The sequence below is a fragment of the Oncorhynchus nerka genome, linkage group LG5 (genome assembly GCF_034236695.1).
Source record: "Oncorhynchus nerka isolate Pitt River linkage group LG5, Oner_Uvic_2.0, whole genome shotgun sequence".
In the NCBI taxonomy this organism is placed as follows: domain Eukaryota; kingdom Metazoa; phylum Chordata; class Actinopteri; order Salmoniformes; family Salmonidae; genus Oncorhynchus; species Oncorhynchus nerka.
The window spans coordinates 31941710-31969578 of NC_088400.1; the positions used below are offsets into that span (position 1 = coordinate 31941710).

At 42.2% G+C, this 27869-nt stretch overlaps 1 protein-coding gene across 2 annotated transcripts; it reads right to left on the minus strand.

Moving 5' to 3' along the window:
• Positions 1-800: 800 nt before the first annotated feature.
• Positions 801-4498, minus strand: LOC135571778 (putative nuclease HARBI1). Of its 2 annotated transcripts, XM_065018526.1 has the most exons (7): positions 4117-4498; positions 3760-3830; positions 3496-3672; positions 3175-3405; positions 2803-3088; positions 2037-2723; positions 1915-1967 (listed from the first exon to the last, which is right to left on the minus strand). In XM_065018526.1, exons 1-4 carry the CDS (start codon positions 4272-4274, stop codon positions 3281-3283), a joined length of 531 nt encoding a protein of 176 aa, XP_064874598.1. In that variant the 5' UTR covers positions 4275-4498; the 3' UTR covers positions 1915-1967; positions 2037-2723; positions 2803-3088; positions 3175-3280. The 2 variants fall into 2 exon arrangements, with proteins under 2 accessions (XP_064874597.1, XP_064874598.1); XM_065018525.1 differs by lacking the exons at positions 1915-1967; positions 2803-3088; positions 3175-3405; ... (1 more) ...; positions 3760-3830; positions 4117-4498 and adding exons at positions 801-1552; positions 1647-1758 and having other exon boundaries at positions 2037-2198.
• Positions 4499-27869: the final 23371 nt, after the last annotated feature.

Sequence of the window (27869 nt, forward strand, 5' to 3'; positions counted from 1 at the left end):
ATGTTTTGGCTTCATTGAGCTCAGCTGAGTCATTTATCCCGGATGTCTTAATTCTACTTTTGTGCCTGTTGCACAAAACTAGGATAAGGGATTAAGCCAGGATATCTTGGTGATCCTGGCTCAATTGATCCGTAATCCGGTTGCACTAAAGATGGATAGGGGGCAGGAGGATATGTTATGGTATAAATTACCATGGAGATTTATTCTGTGGAGCTAGCCTGCTCCAGACCAGGCTAAATTCCAGGATCTATTTAATCTCATCCCTAATGTCAGTCAGCAGTCACCACAAATGGAAACCAATAGTTATTTCACTGCTCACTATACATTGTTATCACATATAACTAGACCCACTGTTATTATTTAAACGTTTGTGATCATTAATTTCAATGATTTTGGATAAAAAATGATTTTTAGATGATGTTGCTATCATTAGATAATTTACAGTTTCCCATAGACTATAAATAAAATGATAGAATATTAGGGCTACAGAGGGGAAAAAAACACAAGTCATAATATTGTAACCAGTTGTTTTAAAGGAGGACAGTTGTTAAAATGACAGATGTGGGGCATTTCGTGAAATTGTACTTCAGTATGGTTTCATAAACAAAGACATGCTGATGTGCCAGAATATTAAGTATCACATTGTCATAAGTATCAAAACTGTAAAAACAATATGTAGCTTTTCTGCAGAAAGAACCAGCCTCATAAATTTATGACTTTATCCTTTTTCTTCAGTGTGGCCCTAGTACTCTGTCATATAAACAAATACACATTCCATATGAATATAAAAACACAATGTGTAACATTATGTTCCTTTATTGAATAAGGACAAAACAAAGCAGGTAAACCATCAGCTCCTTTCGAAACTGAAGTCACAGTGACTCTACAAGATGGAAAGCACAGAATCCAAGCATATTATACAAAATGATACATACACATTCAAAGGTCTGTATATAACACACCCTGCATGTCTGCACACTAAAATAAATGCAGGACAAATCCATACACATCAACTGAACAGACAAATGAATGGATGCAGTAGCCTCCCTGCAGCCTTGTATTACACACAGTATACCGCACAAACATCATAAGAGGCCAAATTCGTCAAAAAACGAACCCAAAAAAACCCAAATTCCTCTGCCACCGCAGGACATATTTAACCAAAATTGAAAGCACACATACTAACTAAAATAATTCAACACATATTGGTCCCTCAGCAGCCGACCACTGTCGTCATCAGGGAAGATTGCCGGATTGTCCCAGTCCATGGCTGGTGGCACTCTGGGGGCCCTCTCCTTCCTCAGGCAGGCCACATTGTGGAGGACAGCACAAGCCACAGTAATATCACATGCCCTAACAGGGCTGACCCTTAATTTGTGAAGGCAGTGAAAGCGTGCCTTCAGGAGGCCAAAGGTCATTTCAACTCTGGCCCTGGTCCTGGCATGGGCATGGTTGTAGGCCTGCTGTGCTTCCTGGGGGTCTGTGAAAGGTGTCAGGAGAAAAGGCTGGCAGCCATACCCCCTGTCTCCCAGCAACACACCAGAGAATTCACCTGTCAACACAAAATCTCATCATTACTACCTCATAAACACAGTGATATTCTTGACACAGCCATGATGGTTATAAATAGGGGTTGTGTGGCTTACCTTGTGATAGGCACTGATAGATTTCAGAGGCCCGAAAGATTCTGGAGTCATGGACTGAGCCAGGCCATTTTGCCACAACATTGCTGATCACACAGTCAGCATTGCAGACCATCTGAAATCATAAGATGAGGAATATTACACCAATCAATGCACATCACTGGCAATGCAGAGTGTTCGTCAATGGACAATATCAAAAAGTTATGTTCACCTGAACATTAATGCTGTGAAAGGATTTCCTATTCACAAAATCGGCCTCATGGGCACCTGAGGGGCTTTTATCCTTGTGTGTGCAGTCCACTGCACCAATGACATTGGGGAAACCTGTCACACAAAGTAATGAGTATCCTACTATGTGTTAACAGTTGTCCTGTAATTTGTAGATCCTCTTACCTGCAATCCTATAGAACTCCTCTTTGATGTCACAGAGTCTTCTGTGGCCAGGGAAGGAGATGAAGACATCTGCTAATGCTTTGATAGCCAGACACACACTCCTTATTGTGCGGCAAATTGTGGCCTTGTTCAGCTGTTCTGCATCCCCACTGAGTACAGGAAGGCTCCACTAGCAAAAAGCGCAAGGCCACACAAACCATTTGCTCCACACTCAGTGCATGGCTCCGTGCAGTGCGGTGCTTAATCCTGGGACCCAGTAGTCTGCATAGATACCTGATGCCATCTGCAGAAAACCTGTATCTTTCATACAGATGGTCATCAGGGAAGGCCAGTGGGTCCAACCGGTCCCTGAAGACCCTTTCTCGCCTGAAGGCTCTCCTCAGCACAAGTGCTTCTTCATCCACCACATCTCGCACGAATGGGCATGCCATTGTCAGAGCAGAAAGGAACACACAATTTTGGGCCTTCATATAGGCTAGTGGCCACACCTGGTGCTGGGGGGGTGGGCAAAAGAGGGCGATGCCTTATAACGATGACTTGGTTGTACTGATTGCTGGGAAAATAAAAAAAACCTTAGAAAGATGCCACCGTCCTGTGTGCTCACAATAAGAGCTCATATGTCATGGCTCACTTGACTTTACGAGAATATACCTAATTTTTATTTTGAGCTGTGTCATCTTCTTGGAGCTGGGGAGGAAAGAAAAAATAATGATTAATACATTTGTGTTACAGTTAGCATACAGTGTACATTGAAGGCATATCTCACCTCCCTCTCAAGTTTTTTTATTTCAAGGTCCAGTTTCATAATTGTCCTCTTTTTTTTATTTCGGACTCCAGTGCAAGATTTTCCATCTTTTTCTTCTTGTACTGAATGTCTATGTCTGCCAGTTCTATTTGGCGCCGGAGGTGGTTGCCATACAACTTTCTGATAGCTTGTGAGCTCTGTGAACACAATACAATTAGCGCAGCTGGAATTTGGCAGGATGTGGTGTCCTTTTATTAATACGCACTATGTTGCCAGGCTGGTTTTCCCACTGTATAGCATCTGGGTCCTGTAAAAGAAATTAGATTTTTGATTTTGATGAGGACTCCTCACCATTGTAGAGTAAATAGTACTTTCACAGTCTTAACATGATACCTCATGCCTTCTGGAATCCAGAGAGATGGTCTCCTCCTCATCATCGTCTCCATCATGTGCTGTTGCTGCTGCACTGGGGCCTTCACCCGATCACATTTAATCGGATTCATATTGAAGCTAGTAGACAAGACATGCCAGGCCTACAGTATGCCTTTGATGGAGTACTCACTGGATCAGCATCGTCTGGTGCTTGTGCTGGTGGCTCTAACAGGAACACAGTGCTGCCAGGCACTGCAAGGCAATAGGTAAACCAAAGTCAGACAGTCCAAATTGATTCAATATGAATGTGGTTGTATCCCATGTAGAGATGGAAGGACATACCTTGAATGAAGCGGGTGGCATCTTGGGAGGAACCTATGCTCGTCTCTTTCCCCCCAGGGATCCCCTCTAAGACGGGCCTGCCTTTATTTAGCTCCAAGGCCATGTCCTCTGCTGGGGTAAGGTCAGCCTTTGGTGACCCACCACCCGTGCCTTGTCTGTGGGTATTCTTTTTCACTGCTAAAACAGTACAGACAATGTGTGAGCAGGCACCTTCTGGGTACAATATATGCTTGTGCTTTGTTAAATATTAGTCAGGGACCATACCATTCTGCAGAATGTTCTTGTATTTGATTTTGACCTGCTGCCATGTCCGTTTTGGCCCGTTCATGTTTAATCTACACACACACACACACACACACATTTAATGGAGTCACACTGCAAAAATTACTTGGTATTTTTGTCTTGTTTTCAGTAAAAATATCAAAAAATTTATCATAGCTTTATACAGTGTGATGGAGTTACTTTACACAATTTCACTCATATCTGCAGTGCATTTCAATTAAAAATTTAACCGTTTCATAATTACAGTACAACTGCATTTTTGGAGATGTGAATTAAATATTTGAATTGTAATTGTGATGTTTCAGCGGAGCGGTGAGTGTGTAATTGTGCACTACTTACGCATTCAGGCGGTCTGCAATACTTTGCCACGCTTTTTCTCTTTGCTTTATCACTGTGGCGGTGTTGCCTTTCTTCTTAATTATATCTTTTACCTCCTCGTATGCCTCCATGAGGATTTGTGCTTCCGACGGGGAAAAGTACGCGGCTCTAGTTGCCATGGTAAATCAGTTAATCTGTGATCTGTGGCGGGGTCTATTTGAGTGAGCCGTGAGCGCGCACCTATCCAGGATTGGTTTCACCTGGCTTAATGAATCCGTGTCTGCTCATCCTGGCTTGGTCTTTGTGCAACCAATTAAGCCTGGACGCACATGTTTTGGCTTCATTGAGCTCAGCTGAGTCATTTATCCCGGATGTCTTAATTCTACTTTTGTGCAACAGGCCCCAGATCACCAACACTAGTTCAGCTGTTGTTCAAAAACATGTTTTATCCAAATTCATTGAGCTTAGAAAAAATTGATCCTAAAGTCATTTATCCAGGATGTCTGCTAATTAAATGTTTGTTTGGGGTTTTAGGCCCTGCTGTTGTAAAAAGGGCTTTATAAATACATTTGATTGATTGATTGATTGATTGGCATGCAATATACTGCTCTGAATTAAATGTGCATGTGTTTGTTTGGGCTTAGCATAGTAGGTGGCCTGTGTCAGTGACAAAACCACTGATATGTTTCTTCCTTTGGCACATCAGACTGAAAGAGGAAGTGTTTGATAACAGAGAGTTTGAGTGGCCAACAATAATGTTTTGTTCAAGTAGGCCAACTGATTGGTTAGATTAGCTACTAGGCAAAGCCAGGCCTTTTTACCAGTTTATACATGTTGTTTACCACCAATCACACCAGTGGAGGCTGCTGAGGGGAGGACAGCTCATAATAATGTCTGGAATGGTATCAACCACATGGAAACCACTTGTTCAATGTGTTTGAAACCATTCCATTGACTCCATTTCAGCCATTATTATGAGCCATTCTCCCCTCAGCAGCCTCTACTGATACAGACCATGCTGTTGATCCTCTATATATATTGGAGTGGGTTCACTTCTGATCTACTGGAACTGACTTGAAAGGGAAGTGAGAGAAGAGGTTTTAACCTTATGGTGGCTTGGGGCGCGCGCGCAAGATGGCAGTCAGTGCAGATCATTTGTTTTGGTAGCTGTAGGAATTATTGGATTTCCTTACCCGATTATGACCATTGGATGATTTCTACAGGTATGTTTTTGGGTACTCCTCTTCAGAATGTAACTGTGGGGGAAAATACTGCAATGGGTGATGAAAATGTGGTGAGCACAGTCCCCAGCTCATGGCCATTACCTTACAACCCTGGCCCTCTAGTCAAGCCCCAGGGGAATAAGATGAGAGGCCAAGAGGGTATGTCACTTCTTGAGATGCAAAACAATATTGTAATGCTTTTGACAGCAAAGATAGATGAAAGGACAAATGGCTTGGAGGACATGGTTAGGGGGAAAACAATGAAAATTGAGGCCATTAAAAAATCTGTTGACTTTATCTTTGGAGAAGTGAAAACCCTCAAAAGTGACATGAAGAAAGTGGAAGTTATCTGCCAGGAAAATGAAAAGATGGTGGTTGACCTCAGCAGACAAAGTGACAAGAGAGAAACTGTGGCTGATGGTGACTGCAGCTCGAAAGGCAGGGAAAACTGCATTTTTTTATAGGTGCAAGAGTGATCATCGATGGCAAAGAAATGCAGCCAAATCAGAACATTTGAGTGAGAGCCAGAGTCTAACTCAGACAGAACTGTCAGGCCAAAAAACTGATTTCCAGGTGAAAAGCAGCCTTTTATTATAAAAAATGTATACAAACACTTGAATGAGAAAAGGCTAACTTGAGAACTGGTAAACTAAATACTAACTCTAGGTGAATAACTGCTTATTGTAAAGTCTACACAATTTTTGTCACGTTGGTCGTATGAATGAGACCAAGGCAGAGTTCCACATATTTTAATAAACTGAAACTCACTAAACAAAACAATAAAGAACAAATGAAATGTGACGCTATACACAATAGTGCTGACAGACTACACAGTCAAGATCCCACACCAGAAAGTGGGGAAAAAGGGCTACCTAAATATGATCCCCAATCAGAGACAACGATAAACAGCTGTCTCTGATTGGGAACCATATCAGGCCAACATAGAAATACAAAAACCCTAGAAGAACAAAACTAACGCTAGATGAACAAAACTAACTCTAGATGAACAAAACTAGAATACCCACTCTAGTCACACTCTGACCTAACCAAAATATAAAGAAAAACAGAGATATCTAAGGTCAGGGCGTGACAATTTTCCTGTATTGCAAATGGTTTAATGCAGACTTTTACTTTTTACAAGAGACTGATCATTTTGGAAAAATCAATGGGGTAACGATATCTGGTTATCATATGGCAACAACCCGGTGTAGCAGTTTTAATCGGTGCATTTAAAGGGGAAGTCATCAGTAGTAAGACTGACGTTGGTTAATTTTAATAGTACATTTCAACAGTGAAATGTTTTTATTAGGGAATATTTATGCAATCAACAACAAACAAAACAACAGGATATTATTTCAAGAATTTGAAGAAGAGATGAATAGAGTTATAGGTGTATTTCAGGAAATCAAAATTATTTTAGATGGAGATTTTAATTCTGTATCTAATGTGATGATTGACAGATATCCCCCTCCTAACAGATCCAGCATTGTTAATCCTGAGTTTAATAACCTATGTCTTGGTCTTGGATTAGTCGATTTTTGGAGATCTAAATATCCTGATAAAAAGGAATTCACTTGGAGTAACAAGGACATGTCCAGACAGTCAAGAATTGACTTCTGGTTGATTTCTAATTCATTAGATAATTCTGTAGTCAAGGTATCAATTGAACCATCAATTCTTACTGATCATGAAGTTATAGTCTTATTTTTAAATATTAATGGATCGGAAGTTAAACCGAATCAGAGTTATTGGAAACTCAATAGTCGACTGTTGGAAGATGATAAATTCAAGATGGATGCCAAAGATATTATACAAGATAATTGGAGGAAAGCCCAACTATTTAAGTCTTATGGGAAATATTGGGAATTTATGAGGTATGAAATAAGACAAACAGCCATGAAGAGAGGTAAAGAAATTGCTGAACTTAAAAGATTGAGGGAAAATAAACTTAAGGAAATACTTTCTCTAATCTCTATGGAGGACCTTGATGAAGAAGGAAAGGGTCAGTTATTCTCTTTACAACTAGAAATGGACCGAATGTATGAAGAGAGAGCAAAGGGGGCATTTGTAAGATCAAGGAGATGGTTGAAGGAACGTGAAAAAATACAAAATATTTTTACAATTTAGAAAGAAAAAATTCTGAATTTACATCTATTCATAAGCTTAATATAGATGGCAAAGAAACTGAAAAACCAAAAGATATTTCAAAATATGTTTCAGAATTCTATGGTAACCTTTATACCAGTAATGCCTGTCCGACTAGTGACATATCTGCCTTTCTAGACTCTGTCAAAGACTATGCAAATGTCATAGATGAAGACTTATTATTTCTATCAATGATATAAAAAAAATGTATCAGCAAGTTTAAAGAGAACAAATATCCAGGGAATGATGGCATTATCTGTGAATTCTATAAATATTTTCATCAGGATATTATTTAATTTATATTTCATGTTTTTAAGGAGGCAATTGGTTAAGGGATTGTTTCCTGTTTCTATGACACAAGGCCTAATTTCTGTAATACCCAAACCAAACAAAGATTCTATGATGTTAGAAAGTTGGAGACCAATCACATTAATGAACAATGATGGAAAGCTACTTGCATCCATCTTGGCAGAAAGATTAAAAAAGGTATTGACCAAATCATTGATGATACCCAGTCTGGTTTCATGAAATATATAATACTATTCGACTAGTATTGGACTTGATAGACTACAAATAGCAGATTATGGAAGATAGCTTTATTTTATTTGTAGACTTTTACAAGGCATTTGATACAGTTGAATATTATTATTTTTTTAGATTCTTCAATTTATTGGTTTTGCCCAATATTTTCAAAGTGTAATTAAGACACTTTAAAATAATAGTAACAACTCTGTTAAATGATCCCATGGAACTTCACAAAGATTCGACATTAGACGTGGAATTAAACAAGGATGCCCAATTTCTCCTTTCTTATTTTTATTGGTCACTTCATATAAATAAGGATAGTTTTAGGGGTATTCAGATACAAGACAAAGAGATAAAATGTTCACAATTGGCTGACGACACCTCCATTTCTTTGAAAGATCATAATGAAGTCAGGAAAGCTTTTGAGTGTATTAATACCTTCTCACATGTATCAGGTTTATCTCTGAATAGTAGGAAATGTGAATTATTTGCATTGAAAAGATGTAGCTTAAACTCAGTATGTAATATCCCTGTAAAAGATGTGGTCACATATCTTGGTATTAAAGTTAGCAAAGATCAGAAAGAAAGGGCTAACTTAAATACCTCTCCTATTGTAGAGAACATTGGAAAGAGATTTAACTCCTGGTCATTAAGAGATCTTTCTTTATCTGGACGTGTACTTTTATCAATCTGAAGGTCCAGATTAGTTTATACCTCCCTTGCCTTGGATGTTCCTTTGTCAGTAACTAAAATGGTTGATACTAAATTATTTCACTTCATATGGAGGAATAAACCTCATTATTAAAGAAAAGCGGTAATATGTAGCACCCAAGGTGAGGGAGAGTTGATTGCTCTGGATTTTAAAACCTCTAATATAATATTTAAGATTAAATGGATACAAAACGATTTAAGAAATAAGGATTGCATTTGGAATATCATCCATAATTTAATATTTCAACAGATTGGTGGTCAAGAATTCTTACTCGCCTCCCGGGTGGCGCAGTGGTTAAGGGCGCTGTACTGCAGCACCAGCTGTGCCACCAGAGACCCTGGGTTGGCGCCCAGGCTCTGTCGCAAACGGCCGCGACCGGGAGATCCGTGGGGCGACGCACAATTGGCCTAGCATCGTCCAGGTTAGGGAGGGCTTGTCCGGTAGGGATGTCCTTGTCTCATTGCGCACCAGCGACTCCTGTGGTGGGGCCGGGCGCAGTGCACGCTAACCAAGGTTGCCAGGTGCACAGTGTTTCCTCCGACACATTGGTGCTGCTGGCTTCCGGGTTGGATGCACGCTGTGTTAAGAAGCAGTGCGACTTGGTTGGGTTGTGTATCGGAGGACGCATGACTTTCAACCTTTGTCTCTCCCGAGCCCGTACGGGAGTTGTAGCGATGAGACAAGATAGTAGCTACTAAAAACAATTGGATACCATGAAATTGGGGAGAAAAAGGGGTAAAATTCTACAAAAATTTTTTAAATAAAATAAAATAAAATATCTTACTCAAATGCAACTTTGATATGGGTAAAATCCCTATTAAGCTTGCAAACTTTCATAAACAAGTACTTCTAACTTGGAACCTCATGTACAAACACAATTTTTCCCCTCATAGGTATAATAAAGATAAAATACAAAAACAAGTCTTTATTTTTCCAGAACTGGTTTGACAACAACATTATTTGGGTTAAACAATTATTAAATAATGATGGACAACTATATGATTATCCAGAGTTTATGAGAACACACAATGTTACATTCACTCCTGAGGAGTATCAAATTGTTGTTAGAACTGTCCCTAAAGTTGCTATTCTTCTTTTAGGAGAATATAACAATACTCCAAGTGCAACTGTTGAGAATTTTGTAGCCTCAATACAATTAGAAGGAATTGACATTTTAAACTATACATGTAATAACATGTGTATATGGAAACTATGTCAATATGTTACTATTCCCTCTGCTAAAATGTATTGGAATGCAGCCCTATCATACAAACTCATTCATAGAATCTACCCTGTAAAAACCTGTATTATACACAGATTTAAAATAGCTATTGATAACAAATGTGTATTTTGTGGTTGTGACCCAGAAACTCTTGACCATTTATTTTGGGACTGTTCTTATGTCAGAAGATTTTGGAGTGATTTAGAAGATTCAATTTTAAAAGAAATTACTATTAATCTTAATTTGAAAGACTGATATTATGTCTTATTTTGATCCAAATGATATGGACCCTGATTTAACTTTCATTGTTAATTTGTTTATCTTTCATGGAAGATTCTTTATCCATAAAATGAAGTGGGCAGAGAACAAACCCATCTTCACATTGTTTAAGATAGAATTTAAATATTATTTTGAAATGATCAGTAAAAGCAATACGCACCATAAAAGTATTTAACAAATGTCAAATGAATCTTGATATGTAATACCCGTCTGTTAGGTTTATGTACTCTTGTTTCTATATTTCTGTTTTTTTTTTGTATTTGTTGTGTTTATAATAAAAAATAAAATGTATATATATAAAATAAACTTATGGTGGCATAAATATGTAGCTTCTCCTAACTTCCATCAGAGGGTAATGTTCCGTCAGTCATAACTTTTTAAAATTGAACCTTTATTTAACTAGGCAAGTCAGTTAAGAACAAATTCTTATTTACAATGACGAACAGTGGTTTAACTGCCTTGTTCAGGAGCAGAACGACATATTTTTACCTTGTCAGCTCGGGGATTCGATCTTGCAATCTGGCCCAACACTCTGACCACTAGGCTACCTGCCGCCCCAAAAGAAGATATATATATGTCTGGTCCACAAAGTTCAGTGTGATGTGATGAAGGCCCATTGGTCTGACCTCTTGGATCTACCTCCGAAAGGTCATTTGAGGAAAACAGTGGAAGTGGGATGTTTTACACATTCATTCATATTTAATTTGGTCTTTCTCAAGAGATTCTCTAACACTAAAAGAAAAGTATGGAATATCAGACATAATTCATGTTTGAATGGGGTATCTTTATATATCAACAACTATCCTACAGTATAATGGACAATGGATATATCATCGATAGGTCTATAGGGTACTGAGTCCTCATATCATCAGAAAAATATATACAGTAAGACCTACTGTCACAGGTGCTGTGTGAGGTATGTGTAGTTGGACTCAACTCAAACTCTTATCTCTGTCATGACGTGACATGAGTTGACTGTTATTTTATCAAATCAATTATCTACATTAATATTATTACGTGATTCAATTCATCATTTATCAATTAACTCATTAGTAATCTTGGGGCACCATGGGAAAAGTTATTTAATGAGTTACTATCTCTCAACTAAACTCTAAAGATATATCTCTTCCATCAGTCACAGTGAATTATTAATTCTTATTTATCTCATATTAGTCTCATTCTGAACATCGTAATATTCTATAAATTAGCATTAACCCTAGTCCACATAATGACTCAGTTTATACAAATTGTCTTAATAATTTATTTACTAACTAATTAAATAATCACACAGAATTGCATAAACACACACACAGGATAGATTATACGTTGATTACTAACATAATGCAATAAAAAGTCCCTAGTGGACTAACCCGATATGGCGGCTGGTTACACAATGAAAGGGGGTGGGGAACGAAAGATCGGGAGAAGGAGAGACAATGGAATTCAACTATCGTACATACAGTTGAATAATACACTCATCATACATATGGATATTTAGTACCCCAACAACCGCTCATTCGGATTTAGAAATGCAATGTACATATTTACGCTTGTATGTCTTTGTCGTCTCTCTCTGTTGAAATCACCTGGTCCGTCTGTGGAGTCAGTCGACAGAAACTCTGGTTGTGTAAGTCTCTGGTTGTCCACCAGAGGTCTCAATGTCCTTTGTAGTTGTATGCTGCTTTGTTCTGGAAGTGTTCATTAGAATGGGTCCATCAGACGTTCCAATGGTGTTGAGGGGGAAATGTTATTCCTCCTGTTCATTAGAATAGATACCTCAAAGGTATATCACCCGGTGTTGATAGGGAAATGTTCTTATTTTCTCATCTTCAGTCAAGTTTCCTAGAATGTTTTACATATACAGCTGCAGACTGAATGTGTAGTCTAGTCATCACTTCCACTGGTCGAGAGTTTGAGGGTCTAGTAGTCATTTTCTGGTCTAGTAGTTTTAAACAATTTTACACGCCAGTAGCAAGCTAGTAGCAATCCGGAAATGGACTCATCTCAATGGTTGATTATTCAGGGTACAGCTAGAACCACTCTACACACCGGCAGCAACCCGGCATGTTTTGGTCTAAAGAGTTCATTCCTTCATAATCTCCAATCCAAAATTAAATCTAGAATTGGTTTCCTATTTCACAACAAAGCATCCTTCACTCATGCTGCCAAACATACCCTCGTAAAACTGACCATCCTACCGATCCTCGACTTCGGCGATGTCATTTACAAAATAGCCTCCAATACCCTACTCAATAAATTGGATGCAGTCTATCACAGTGCCATCCGTTTTGTCACCAAAGCCCTTTATACTACCCACCACTGCGACCTGTACGCTCTCATTGGCTGGCCCTCGCTTCATACTCGTCGCCAAACCCACTGGCTCCAGGTCATCTACAAGACCCTGCTAAGTCCCCCCTTATCATAGCTTGCTGGTCACTATAGCAGCACCCACCTGTAGCATGCGCTCCAGCAGGTATATCTCTCTGGTCACCCCCAAAATCAATTCTTCCTTTGGCAGCCTCTCCTTCCAGTTCTCTGCTGCCAATGACTGGAACAAACTACAAAAATCTCTGAAACTGGAAACACTTATCTCCCTCACTAGCTTTAAGCACCAGCTGTCAGAGCAGCTCACAGATTACTGCACCTGTACATAGCCTTTCTATAATTTAGCCCAAACAACTACCTCTTCCCCGACTGTGTTTATTTATTTATTTTGCCCCTTTACACCCCAATATTTTTATTTCTACTTTGCACATTCTTCCACTGCAAATCTACCATTCCAGTGTTTTACTTGCTATATTGCATTTGCTTCGCCACAATGGCCTTTTTTTAAACTTTACCTCCCTTATTTCACCTCATTTGCTCACATCGTATACAGACTTATTTTTCTACTGTATTATTGACTGTATGTTTGTTTTACTCCATTGTTTTACTCTGTGTTGTTGTATGTGTCGAACTGCTTTGCTTTATCTTGGCCAGGTCGCAATTGTAAATGAGAACTTGTTCTCAACTTGCCTACCTGGTTAAATAAAGGTGAAATAAAAAATAAAATAAATAAAATGAGCACTCTGGGAAAAAGGGCGTTCCATCCTTTTGGCGTAATGTCTGTGCTCACGTGGGTGTTGTTACTGACTGGGTAAAACTCTATATGAAAAACAATTATCTCATCTAGAAGGATAAAATCACATTTCATCTTCTCACAAATAGTTTCATATATAATCATCTACATTTTACAACATTTAGATGTAAATCTTACATACAGTTTACATACACCTTAGCCAAATACATTTAAACTCAGTTTCTCACAATTCCTGACATGTAATCCTGTAAGAATGACCTGTTTTAGGTCAGTTAGGATCACCACTTTATTTTAAGAATGTGAAATGTCAGAATAATAGTTGAGAGATAATAGTTGAGTTTATTTCAGCTTTTATTTCTTTCATCACATTCCCAGTAGGTCAGAAGTTTACATACACTCAATTAGTGTTTGGTAGCATTGCCTTTAAATTGTTTAACTTGGGTCAAACGTTTCAGGCAGCCTTCCACAAGCTTCCCACAATAAATTGGGTAAATTTTGTCCCATTCCTCCTGACAGAGCTGGTGTGACTTAGTCAGGTTTGTAGGCCTCCTTGCTCGCACACACTTTTTCAGTTCTGCCCACAAATGCTCTATGGGATTGAAGTCAGGGTTTGTGATGGCCACTCCAGTACCTTGACTTTGTTGTCCTTAAGCCATTTTGCCACAACTTTGAAAGCATGCCTGGAAGACCCATTTGCGACCAAGCTTTAACTTCCTGACTGATATCTTGAGATGTTGCTTCAATATAGCCACGCAATTTTCCTGCTTCATGATGCCATCTATTTTGTGAAGTGCACCAGTCCCTCCTGCAGCAAAGCAACCCCACAACATGATGCTGCCATCCCGTGCTTCACGGTTGAGATGGTGTTCTTCGGCTTGCAAACCTCCCCCTTTTTCCTCCTAACATAACGATGGTCATTATGGCCAAACAGTTCTATTTTTGTTTCATCAGACCAGAGGACATTTCTCCAAAAAGTACGATCTTTGTCCCCATATGCAGTTGCAATCTGTAGTCTGGCGTTTTTATGGCAGTTTCGGAGCAGTGGCTTCTTCCTTGCTGAGCAGCCTTTTAAGTTATGTCGATATAGGACTCGTTTTACTGTGGATATAGATAATTATGTACCAGTTTCCTCCAGCATCTTCACAAGGTCCTTTGCTGTTGTTCTGGGAGTAATTTGCACTTTTCGCACCAAAGTACGTTCATCTCTAGGAGACAGAACGCGTCTCCTTCCTGAGCGGTATGGCGGCTGCGTGGTCCCATGGTGTTTATACTTGTGTACTATTGTTTGTACAGATGAACGTGGTACCTTCAGGAATTTGGAAATTGCTCCCAAGGATGAACTAGACTTGTGGACGTCTACAATTGTTTTTCTGAAGTCTTGGCTGATTTCTTTTGATTTCTTTTGACATGATGTCAAGCATTGAGGCACTGATTTTGAAGGTAGGCCTTGAAATACATCCACAGGTACACCTCCAATTGACTCAAATTATGTCAATTAGCCTAGCAGAAGCTTCTAAAGCCATGAGATAATCTTCTGGAATTTTCCAAGCTGTTTACAGCTCCCCCCCTACTTTGTACAATTTCTGCCTGAAGACATACCCAAATCTAACAGCCTGTAGCTCAGGCACAGAACCAAGGATATGCATATTCTTGGTACCATTTGAAAGAAATCACTCTGAAGTTTGTGTACATGTGAATTGAATGTAGGAGAATATAACACAATAGATCTGGTTTAGATAAAACAATGAAAGACACCATGTGTTTTTTTTGTATCATCTTTAAAATGAACAAGATAAAACAAACATTCAGATAGGATGATGGGGACAATTTCAGTGAAAAATATAAGAGGGCAACAGTACTTGTGCAAAGTTTCAGAAAGGGCATTAGCATGATAAGTGTTGTGTAACAATGAGCATTGGAATTGCAAACAGACGAAGATCGTCAAAGGTAAACTATTTATTTTCATGCAGTTTGTGATTGTTACGCCTTTTCATGAATGTTTAATATGACTATTTATGTAGCGATCACCGTATGTTGTGGAATTTCAGCCCGCTAGCGGGTTCCGTGCGCAGAGAGGTTAAAGGCACTGTCAAGTTACTGTATGTAACCCTGGAATTGTGGTACAGTGAATTATAAGTGAAATAATCTGTTTGTAAGCCATTGTTGGAAAAATTACTTGTGTCATGCACAAAGTAATGTCCTAACCGACTTGCCGAAAGTATAGTTCGTTAACAAGACATTTGTGGAGTGGTTTAAAAACAAGTTTTAATGACTCCAACCTAAGTGTATGTAAACTTGCTGACAGTGGGGTCCTGAGTTGAAGAGCTTTCCCCGGCATTATCTGTCCGAGACACAGTTTCCGATACTTCAGCATTTCCTTCGCCAATATTTTCACACAGTGGTTGTGGCTCTTTCAACGTGGCTTCAGTTTCCATTACGACTTCTTCATTTCCTATGAAAGGATAGTGAAAGGCATAGTTTGAGTGTGTAGTTTTAGAGTGATTAGAGTGATTATCTTAATTTACCGAGGTTAGCTAGCCAGCTATTTGTCGTCCTTAACGTAGGAGACTCTGCTAGCTAGCCAACAGCTAGCCAACGTCTACCGAACAGAACTTCTGCACTCAACAATCCGGTCGCATTTCGCTTCGCTCCACAGGTAGTATCACATTTTTCATTTCATTTCATTACAGTACAACGGCTTGATTTGCTTGATCGTAGCTAGCTACATAGCTAGCTACATAGCCGTCTTTGTATCAAAGATAATTGTGTAGTCTAGAGCGATTTCCTAGGTTAGCTAGCCAGCTATTGTCGTTCTTTTAACGCAACGTAACGTAATCAACACTGCTAGCTAGCCAGCTAGCCCCGAATAGCAGCACAGTAGAAACTATCACACTCAACGGAACGACTTGATTAGTGTAGTGTCAACAACGCAGCCAATGCCAGCTAGCCTACATAGTCAACAACGCAGCCTCTGCCAGCTAGCCTACTTCAGCAGTACTGTATCATTTTAATCATTTTAGTCAATAAGATTCTTGCTACGTAAGCTTAACTTTCTGAACACTCGAGACGTGTAGTCCACTTGTCATTCCAATCTCCTTTGCATTAGCGTAGCCTTTTGTGTAGCCTGTCAACTATGTGTCTGTCTATCCCTGTTCTTTCCTCTCTGCACAGAACATACAAACGCTCCACACCGCGTGGCCGCGGCCACCCTAATCTGGTGGTCCCAGCGCGCACGACCCACGTGGAGTTCCAGGTCTCCGGTAGCCTCTGGAACTGCCGATCTGCGGCCAACAAGGCAGAGTTCATCTCAGCCTATGCCTCCCTCCAGTCCCTCGACTTCTTGGCACTGACGGAAACATGGATCACCACAGACAACACTGCTACTCCTACTGCTCTCTCTTCGTCTGCCCACGTGTTCTCGCACACCCGAGAGCTTCTGGTCAGCGGGGTGGTGGCACCGGGATCCTCATCTCTCCCAAGTGGTCATTCTCTCTTTCTCCCCTTACCCATCTGTCTATCGCCTCCTTTGAATTCCATGCTGTCACAGTTACCAGCCCTTTCAAGCTTAACATCCTTATCATTTATCGCCCTCCAGGTTCCCTCGGAGAGTTCATCAATGAGCTTGATGCCTTGATAAGCTCCTTTCCTGAGGACGGCTCACCTCTCACAGTTCTGGGCGACTTTAACCTCCCCACGTCTACCTTTGACTCATTCCTCTCTGCCTCCTTCTTTCCACTCCTCTCCTCTTTTGACCTCACCCTCTCACCTTCCCCCTACTCACAAGGCAGGAAATACGCTCGACCTCATCTTTACTAGATGCTGTTCTTCCACTAACCTCATTGCAACTCCCTCCAAGTCTCCGACCACTACCTTGTATCCTTTTCCCTCTCGCTCTCATCCAACACTTCCCACACTGCCCCTACTCGGATGGTATCGCGCCGTCCCAACCTTCGCTCTCTCTCCCCCGCTACTCTCTCCTCTTCCATCCTATCATCTCTTCCCTCTGCTCAAACCTTCTCCAACCTATCTCCTGATTCTGCCTCCTCAACCCTCCTCTCCTCCCTTTCTGCATCCTTTGACTCTCTATGTCCCCTATCCTCCAGGCCGGCTCGGTCCTCCCCTCCCGCTCCGTGGCTCGACGACTCATTGCGAGCTCACAGAACAGGGCTCCGGGCAGCCGAGCGGAAATGGAGGAAAACTCGCCTCCTGCGGACCTGACATCCTTTCACTCCTCCTCTCTACATTTTCCTCTTCTCTCTCTGCTGCTAAAGCCACTTTCTACCACTCTAAATTCCAAGCATCTGCCTCTAACCCTAGGAAGCTCTTTGCCACCTTCTCCTCCCTCCTGAATCCTCCTCCCCCCCCCTCCTCCCTCTGCAGATGACTTCGTCAACCATTTTGAAAAGAAGGTCGACGACATCCGATCCTCGTTGCTAAGTCAAACGACACCGCTGGTTCTGCTCACACTGCCCTACCCTGTGCTCTGACCTCTTTCTCCCCTCTCTCTCAGATGAAATCTTGCGTCTTGTGACGGCCGGCCGCCCAACAACCTGCCCACTTGACCCTATCCCCTCCTCTCTTCTCCAGACCATTTCCGGAGACCTTCTCCCTTACCTCACCTCGCTCATCAACTCATCCCTGACCGCTGGCTACGTCCCTTCCGTCTTCAAGAGAGCGAGAGTTGCACCCCTTCTGAAAAAACCTACACTCGATCCCTCCGATGTCAACAACTACAGACCAGTATCCCTTCTTTCTTTTCTCTCCAAAACTCTTGAACGTGCCGTCCTTGGCCAGCTCTCCCGCTATCTCTCTCAGAATGACCTTCTTGATCCAAATCAGTCAGGTTTCAAGACTAGTCATTCAACTGAGACTGCTCTTCTCTGTATCACGGAGGCGCTCCGCACTGCTAAAGCTAACTCTCTCTCCTCTGCTCTCATCCTTCTAGACCTATTGGCTGCCTTCGATACTGTGAACCATCAGATCCTCCTCTCCACCCTCTCCGAGTTGGGCATCTCCGGCGCGGCCCACGCTTGGATTGCGTCCTACCTGACAGGTCGCTCCTACCAGGTGGCGTGGCGAGAATCCGTCTCCACACCACGTGCTCTCACCACTGGTGTCCCCAGGGCTCTGTTCTAGGCCCTCTCCTATTCTATACACCAAGTCACTTGGCTCTGTCATAACCTCACATGGTCTCTCCTATCATTGCTATGCAGACGACACACAATTAATCTTCTCCTTTCCCCTTCTGATGACCAGGTGGCGAATCGCATCTCTGCATGTCTGGCAGACATATCAGTGTGGATGACGGATCACCACCTCAAGCTGAACCTCGGCAAGACGGAGCTGCTCTTCCTCCCGGGGAAGGACTGCCCGCTCCATGATCTCGCCATCACGGTTGACAACTCCATTGTGTCCTCCTCCCAGAGCGCTAAGAACCTTGGCGTGATCCTGGACAACACCCTGTCGTTCTCAACTAACATCAAGGCGGTGGCCCGTTCCTGTAGGTTCATGCTCTACAACATCCGCAGAGTACGACCCTGCCTCACACAGGAAGCGGCGCAGGTCCTAATCCAGGCACTTGTCATCTCCCGTCTGGATTACTGCAACTCACTGTTGGCTGGGCTCCCTGCCTGTGCCATTAAACCCCTACAACTCATCCAGAACGCCGCAGCCCGTCTGGTGTTCAACCTTCCCAAGTTCTCTCACGTCACCCCCGCTCCTCCGCTCTCTCCACTGGCTTCCAGTTGAAGCTCGCATCCGCTACAAGACCATGGTGCTTGCCTACGGAGCTGTGAGGGGAACGGCACCTCAGTACCTCCAGGCTCTGATCAGGCCCTACACCCAAACAAGGGCACTGCGTTCATCCACCTCTGGCCTGCTCGCCTCCCTACCACTGAGGAAGTACAGTTCCCGCTCAGCCCAGTCAAAACTGTTCGCTGCTCTGGCCCCCCAATGGTGGAACAAACTCCCTCACGACGCCAGGACAGCGGAGTCAATCACCACCTTCCGGAGACACCTGAAACCCCACCTCTTTAAGGAATACCTAGGATAGGATAAAGTAATCCCTCTCACCCCCCCCTTAAAAGATTTAGATGCACTACTGTTCCACTGGATGTCATAAGGTGAATGCACCAATTTGTAAGTCGCTCTGGATAAGAGCGTCTGCTAAATGACTTAAATGTAAATGTAAATGTAAACTTCCGATTTCAACTGTACATTGTGAAAGCTCTTAAAGTTACAATGTTTCCATTATAACGTCTTTAATGATATCACAAAACAATAAATTATCTGACCTGATTGTTCTTTAAGTCCCTCCCGACCATTTCTCAAATTCTTTGTGTTAGAAATATTGTTTCATTATCCACTTTTGGATGTTGGAGTTTTGTCGGAAAGAATCACTTTGAAACAAAAGGTTTTTTTCCCTCAATACTACATGGCAAGGGAGAGAAAGTTCCTGCAATGTATTTACGGCCGTCATAAAACTGGCCAACTCCGCCAGAAGAGGGGGGTCTTGAAATCTTTGGTTATCCGGCACCTTTGAGCTCCATCCAGGAGGGCAAGTCAGGACAGCTCTGCCCAGAGTACAAAATGTGATTCCATTGTCAACTTAATTCTGAACACAAATCAGATAGCTACTGTTTACACAAAAAGACATACAGAAACGTACAGGTTGTGGAGTGTAAACAGTGTAATTGATTTAACAGTCTGGTTCCACATTGTCGCTATAGGGAGCTTTAAGACTGAAGCAGTTCCTGTATTCGGTTGGCCATGATCCTAGTGTTAAGTCTCCCAAAGAAGGATTTGGTTTCAGACAGTTTGCACTTCTTCTTCCTGTCCCTTGCTCTTTTTATGGCAGATTCCGTCCCCATGCTCCTCCTCCTCATCCCCAGCCCAGGGTCCCCACGCACCCCCTTCAGGTCGGGGTCGTCCGAGGAGTACCGCACAGGGATCGACGTCCAGTTGAAGTTCACCAACCGTGCCAGCAGCTCTTTTACCACGTTTGGCTGCTGCTCTGCCATGTCGTAGTGTTTGTAGGGGTCTTCGCTGATGTTAAAGAGCCGCACTGTCTTCTGAGGTTCTAGGAGGTGTTCAATGTTCCACCAGCTGCTGGGGAAACCAGGGAGCTTCTGGGGTGGGGTCCAGACTCCGTATCCGGGGTCGTAGTCCAAGCTGCCAGTCAGAGAGCCAATGTAGGAGTCGAACCCACTGTGGGTGGGCAGGCACTCCTTCTTGTAGAAGCCCAGGTGCCACTTGCCCACTATATGGGTGGAGTTGCCAGCCTCCTGTAGTTTCTGGGGCAGTGTGACCTGGTCGAAGGGAAAGCATTATATCAACTATAAATTATCTCAAATCTAAGTTGAAAACAGACAGATATATGGATCAACCAACATGTAATAGTGATCCTTCTTCACTCCGTCCACTGCCAGTTTATTAAGCATTGTGTTGTCTGGATGTCAGAGCCGTGGTAAACTATATTGTTGTATCTCTGATCATCCGTTATGATGAAGATGATGTGGAACGGTACTAGAATGTATAGCTACCGCTTGCATGTATAGCTGCTGTTTTACAGGATCATGAACAAATCTGAAAATGTGTGTGTTTTTTCATTCTGATATTAACATTGTTTGTACAATGATTCCGTTTCCAGTGATCGAAAAGAGCTCCTGGACATCAGAACAGCGATCTCTAACCTCGATTTGGATGAAGATTTTTACTCAATGAGTCGGCCTAGCAGGACATACTGCTAACCCCGGACCAGGCCCTAATCCCCGACACTTAGAAGAGAAAGAAACGGTGCAAGAGAGGCCAAAGTGCGAGCACACAGCAATAACCAATAACCAATAATAACCACAGCAATCAACACACAATAACCAATAATGACAAAGCAAAAACGGGTTTTTAGAAATGTTTGCAAATGTGCTAAAAAAAGAAATTAAAAGCTTATTTACATACGTATTCAGACCCTTTGCTATGAGACTCGAAATTGAGCTCAGGTGCATCCCATTTCCATTAATCATCCTTGAGATGTTTCTACAGCTTGATTGGAGTTCAACTGTGGTAAATTCACTTGAATGGACATGATTTGGAAAGGCACACACCTGTCTATATAAGGTCCCACAGTTGACAGTGCATGTCAGAGCAAAAACCAAGCAATGAAGTCAAAGGAATTATCCGTAGAGCTCCGAGACTATAACAACACAAGACGAGACCCAGATGCAGACACTGAATACAGATATTTATTATAGTCCAAGGGGTAGGCAAAAAGTAGATTGGAGACAGGCAAGAGTTCACAACCAGGTCAGAATCCAAAACAGTACAGGGTGGCAGGCAGGCTCGAGGTCAGGTGCAGGCAGAATGGTCAGTCATGCAGGCTCGGAGTCAGGACAGGCAAGGGGCAGAACCAGGAGGACGAGAAAAACAGACACTGGGAAAAATAGGAGCAAGGAGAAAAAAGCTGGTTGACTTGGCATACAAGACGAACTGCCACAGACAGACAGAAAACACGGGTATAAATATACAGGGGAAGATGGGCGACACCTGGAGGGGGGTGGAGACAAGCACAAGGACAGGTAAAACAGATCAAGGTGTGACAGAGACAGGTTTGTATCAAGGCACAGATCTGGGAAAGGGTACCAAAAACATTCTGCAGCATTGAAGGTCTCTGCAGCCCTCTACCAATCAGGCCTTTATGGTAGAGTGGCCAGACGGAACCCACTCCTCAGTAAAAAGCACATGACAGCACACTTGGAGTTTGCCAAAAGGCACCTAAAGACTCTCAGACCATGAGAAACAAGATCTGGTCTGATTAAACCAAGATTGAACTCTTTGGCCTGCCAAGCATCACATCTGGAGAAAACCTGGCACCATCCCTACTGTGAAGCATGGTGGTGGCAGCACCATGCTGTGGGGATGTTTTCAGTGGCAGGGACTGGGAGACTAGTCAGGATCAAGGCAAAGATGAAGGTACCATTCTATCATGCCACTCAAGGACATTCAGAGACTTGTCCCGCTTTGTCTTGTCTGTGTGCTTAGGGTCGTTGTACTGGTAGAAGGTGAACCTTCACCTTCTATCAGTACAACGACCCTAAGCACACAGACAAGACAAAGCGGGACAAGTCTCTGAATGTCCTTGAGTGGCCTAGCCAGAGCTCAACTTGAACACGATCTAACATCTCTGGAGAGACCTGAAAATAGCTGTGCAGCAACGCTCCCCATCCAATCTGGCAGAGCTTGAGAGGATCTGCAGAAACGAATGGGAGAGACTCCCCAAATACAGGTGTGCCAATCTTGTAGCATCATACCCAAGAAGACTCAAGGCTGTAATCGCTGTCAAAGGTGCTTCAACAAAGTACTGAGTAAAGGGTCTGAATACTTATTTAAAAGTAATATTTCAGTTTTGCAAAAAATTCAAAAATACAGTTTTTGCTTTGTCATTATGTTATTTTTTGTGTAGATTGATGAGGGGATAAAAAACAATTGAATCTATTTTAAAATAATGCTGTAACCTACCAAAATGTGGAAAAATACAAAGGGTCTGAATACTTTCCAAAGGCACTGTAGATAATATACATCTAACTGTTTATGCATCGGCATGATAGAATGGTAGCGTTGGGTAAGTTCAAGGGGGGAGGTGTGTGTCTCCTTGTTAACAACAGCTGGTGAGCGATCACTGATGTTCAAGAAGTCCCGAGGTTCTGCTTGTCTGAATTAGAATACAATTAGCTGTAGACCATACTATTTACCAAGAGAGTTTTCATTTATATTTTTTGTAACTGATTGCACTGAAATCCCCAAAGATTGGAAAGCTGCCGCGGTCAACCCCCTCTTCAAAGGGGGAGACACTATAGACCCAAACTGCTACAGGCCTATATCTATCCTACCCTGCCTTTCTAAGGTCCTCAAAACCCAAGTTAACAAACGGATCACCGACCATTTCGAATCCCACCGTACCTTCTCCACTCTGCAATCTGGTTTCCAAGCTGGTCATGGGTGCACTTCAGCCACGCTCAAGGTCCTAAACGATATCATAACCGGCATCGATAAGAGACAATACTGTGCAGCTGTATTCATCGACCTGGCCAAGGCTTTCGACTCTGTCAATCACCACATTCTTATCAGTAGACTCAACAGCCTTGGTTTCTCAAATGACTGCTTCGCCTGGTTCACCAACTACTTCTCAGATATTGTTCAGTGTGTCAAATCGGAGGGCCTGTTGTCCGGACCTCTGGCAGCCTCTATAGGGGTGCCACAGGGTTCAATTCTCGGGCCGTCTCTCTTCTCTGTATACATCAATGATGTCGCTCTTGCTGCTGGTGATTATCTGATCCACTTCTATGCAGACGACACCATTCTTTATACATCTGGCCCTTCTTTGGACACTGTGTTAACTAACCTACAGACGAGCTTCAAAGCCAGACAACTCTCCCCCTGTGGCCTCCAACTGCTCTTAAATGCAAGTAAAACTAAATGCGCGCTCTTCAACCGATCAACCCACACTTGAACGCCCGTCCAGCATCACTACTTTGGACGGTTCTGACTTAGAATATGTGGACAACTACAAATACCTAGGTGTCTGGTTAGATTGTAAACTCTCCTTCCAGACTCACATTTACTTCTTCTGGCTGGGGGCAGTATTGAGTAGCTTGGATGAATAAGGTGCCCAGAGTAAACTGCCTGCTACTCTGCCCCAGTTGCTAATATATGTATACTATTAGTATATTTGGATATAAAACACTCTGAAGTTCCTAAAACTGTTTGAATGATGTCTGTGAGTATAGCAGAACTCATATGGCAGGCAAACACCTGAGAAAAAATCCAACCCGGAAGTGGAAAATCTGAGGTTGATCATTTTTTATCTCATTCCCTATTGAAGATACAGTGGGATATTGGTCATGTTGCACTTCCTAAGGCTTCCATTAGATGTCAACAGTCTTTAGAAACTTGTTTGATGCTTCTACTGTGAAGTGGGACCGAAAGAGAGGAGAATGAGTCAGGTGTCTGGTATCTGGCAGAGAGCCACGAGCTGGCCACGCTCTTTCACGTGAGAGCGACCTGCGTTCCATTGCAATTCCACAGACAAAGGAATTCTCCGGTTGGAACATTATTGAAGATTTATGATAAAACATCCTAAAGATTGATTCTATACTTCGTTTAACATGTTTCTACGGACTGTAACAGATCTTTTTGACATTTCGTCTGCAACTTGTGAACTCGCTTCGGGAGTTTGGTTTGTTTACCAAATGCACTAACAAAAGAAGCTATTTGGACATAAATGATGAACATTATCGAATAAAACAAACATTTATTGTGGACCTGCGATTCCTGGGAGTGCATTCTGATGAAGATCATCAAAGGTAAGTGAATATTTATAATGTTATTTCTGACTTCTGTTGACTGCACAATATGGCATATATATTTTGGCTTGTTCGGGCTCTGAGCGCCATACTCAGAATATTGCTTTTTCCGTAAAGCTTCTTTGAAATCTGACACAGCGATTGCATTAAGGAGAAGTTCATCTAAAATTCCATGTATAACACTTGTATCTTTGATCAACGTTTATTATGAGTATTTCTGTAAATTGATGTGGCTCTATGCAAAATCACCGGATGTTTTTGGAACTACTGAACATAACGCGCCAATGTATACTGATATTTTTTGATAGAAATATGAACTTTATCGAACAAAACATACATGTATTGTGTAACATGAAGTCCTATGAGTGTCATCTGATGAAGATCATCAAAGGTTAGTGATTAATTGTATCTCTATTTCTGATTTTTGTGACTCCTCTCTTTGGCTGGAAAAATAGCTGTGTTTTTCTGTGACTTTGGCGGTGACCTAACATAATCGTTTGTAGTGCTTTTGCCTGTTTGACACTGTGGTGGAATAAACAAGAAGTGTATCTTTAAAATGGTGTGAAATACTTGTATGTCTGAGGAATTGTAATTTAGGGATTTCTGTTGTTTTGAATTTGGCGCCCTGCACTTTCACTGGCTGGAACGAACTGCAAAAATCACTAAAGCTGGAGACTCATATTCAGCATTAATCAGTGTTATTTAGAAGGAAATGCGGTACCTCTATAGCTATCTAGCGTTACCATAGAGGTAGTAAGCAAGCTCTTTAACTTACCTGGTGAAGCCCTGATAATGCTCTGTCTCTGCTGGTGCTGCTGGCTTTGTGATACGTTATAACCACGTTGTTGGTAGGGACAGAACTACATTTGAAAAGCAATGTTTTTCTGAAGCTATCCTTCCATTGTTGGTAGCCATGGAAGATCTCAAGGATGAAATGTTCCCCGCAGAATGACAAATAGATGCCCAATTCGCCCGCCTCATTTTTACAAATGTATTCTTTTTACGAGGTGGTTCATTTGCGTGCCCATAGAAAGATACTCACATTTGCATATCAAGTGTTGCTACACCCTGCATCTACACAAAGCTTGGCCATCTTGATGAATAAAAATGGAATTGCTAGCTAGCTCCATACTACTGACCCACAAATGTATTTTGTTGTTGTTGTTGTTATTTGTTACCCACAAGTACATGAAGGGTGAGCATGGATTTTATTCCCTCACCATGTGACGCTGACCGCGGAGTGTTGTGCGATTGCTTCCAAAGTTAGACCTGATTTGGAGAAAGCCTCAAACACAACTTTGAGAACAATATTACAGTATTATAAAAATATATCTAAGTGTTTGTATTTTGGGGATGTTTTCTCGGGGTGCTCTATGGTACAATTATATGCGTTTCTGTAATTGAGAAATTGCTGCTACTTGCCCTCTCAGGAGTGCGTGCTTAGTCCACTCCTGTACTCTTTGTTCACCCACGACCGCGTGGCTGCGCACAACTCCAACACCATCATTAAGTTTGTTGACAACACAGTGTAGTGGCAACAACCTTTCCCTCAACGTCAGCAAGACAAAAGAGCTTTATGGAGGGCTACAGTAAACGGCGGGCTGAGAACGGCCCCATTCATATCGACGGGGCTGTAGTGGAGCAGGTCGAGAGCTTCAAGTTACTCTGTGTCCACATCACTAAGGATCTATCATGGTCCAAACACACCAACACAGTCGTGAAGAGGGCACGACAACGCCTCTTCCCTCTCAAGAGGTTGAAAAGATTTGGCATGGGCTCTCAGATCTTCAAAAAGTTATACAGCTGCACCATTGAGTGCATCTTGACTGGTTGCATCACCGCTTGGTATGGCAACTGCTCGGCATCTGACCGGAAGGCGCTACAGATTGTAGTGTGTAGGCCCAGTCCATCACTGGGGCCGAGATCCCTGCCATCCAGGACCTCTATACCAGGCAGTGTCAGAGGAAGTGCCTAAAAATGGTCAAAGACTCCAGCCACCCAAGTCATATACTGTTCTCTCTGCTACCGCACGGCAAGCGGTACCGATGAACCAAGTCTGGAACCAACAGGATCCTGATCAGCTTCAGCTTCCTCCAAGTCATAAGACTGCTAAATAGCTAGTTAAATAGTTAACCAAATAACTACCCGGACTATCTACATTGACCCTTTTGGCACTAACTTTTTTGACTCATCATATGAACTGCTGCTACTGTTTATTGTCTGTCACCTTATTCCTAGTTATATGTACATATCTACCTCAATTACCTCGTACCCCTGCACATTGACTCAGTACTGGTACCCTGTGTATATAGCCATGTTATTACCTCGTACCCCTGCACATTGACTCAGTACTGGTAACCTGTGTATATACCCATGTTATTACCTCGTACCCCTGCACATTGACTAAGTACTGGTACCCCATATATATATAGCCATGTTATTACCTCGTACCCCTGCACATTGACTCAGTACTGGTACCCCATGTATATAGCCATGTTATTACCTCATACCCCTGCATTGACTCAGTACTGGTACCCTGTGTATATAGCCATGTTATTACCTCGTACCCCTGCACATTGACTCGGTACTTGTACCTTGTGTATATAGCCATGTTTTTAGCTCGAACCCCTGCACATTGACTCGGTACTTGTACCTTGTGTATATAGCCATGTTATTACCGCGTACCCCTGCACATTTCCTCGGTACTTGTACCTTGTGTATATAGCCATCTTATTACCTCTTACCCCTGCACATTGCCTCGGTACTTGTACCTTGTGTATATAGCCATGTTATTACATCGTACCCCTGCACATTGCCTCGGTACTTGTACCTTGTGTATATAGCCATGTTATTACCTCGTACCCCTGCACATTGCCTCAGTACTTGTACCTCGTGTATATAGCCATGTTATTACCTCGTACCCCTACACATTGCCTTGGTACTTGTACCTATATAGCCATGTTATTACCTCGTACCCCTGCACATTGCCTCGGTACTTGTACCTCGTGTATATAGCCATGTTATTACCTCGTACCCCTGCACATTGACTCGGTACTTGTACCTCGTGTATATAGCCATGTTATTACCTCGTACCCCTGCACATTGCCTCTGTACTTGTACCTCGTGTATATAGCCATGTTATTACGTCGTACCCCTGCACATTGCCTCGGTACTTGTACCTCGTGTATGTAGCCATGTTATTACCTCGTACCCCTACACATTGACTCTGTACTTG

Coding starts and splice junctions, on each gene's coding strand:
- LOC135571778 (XM_065018525.1), bottom strand. CDS start 2,105: ATGTCTTCATCTCCTTCCCTGGCCACAGAAGACTCTGTGACATCAAAG. Junction 1,759..2,036: donor GGAGTTCTATAGGATTGCAG/GTAAGAGGATCT, acceptor TTATGATTTCAG/ATGGTCTGCAATGCTGACTG. Junction 1,553..1,646: donor CTATCAGTGCCTATCACAAG/GTAAGCCACACA, acceptor TTGTGTTGACAG/GTGAATTCTCTGGTGTGTTG.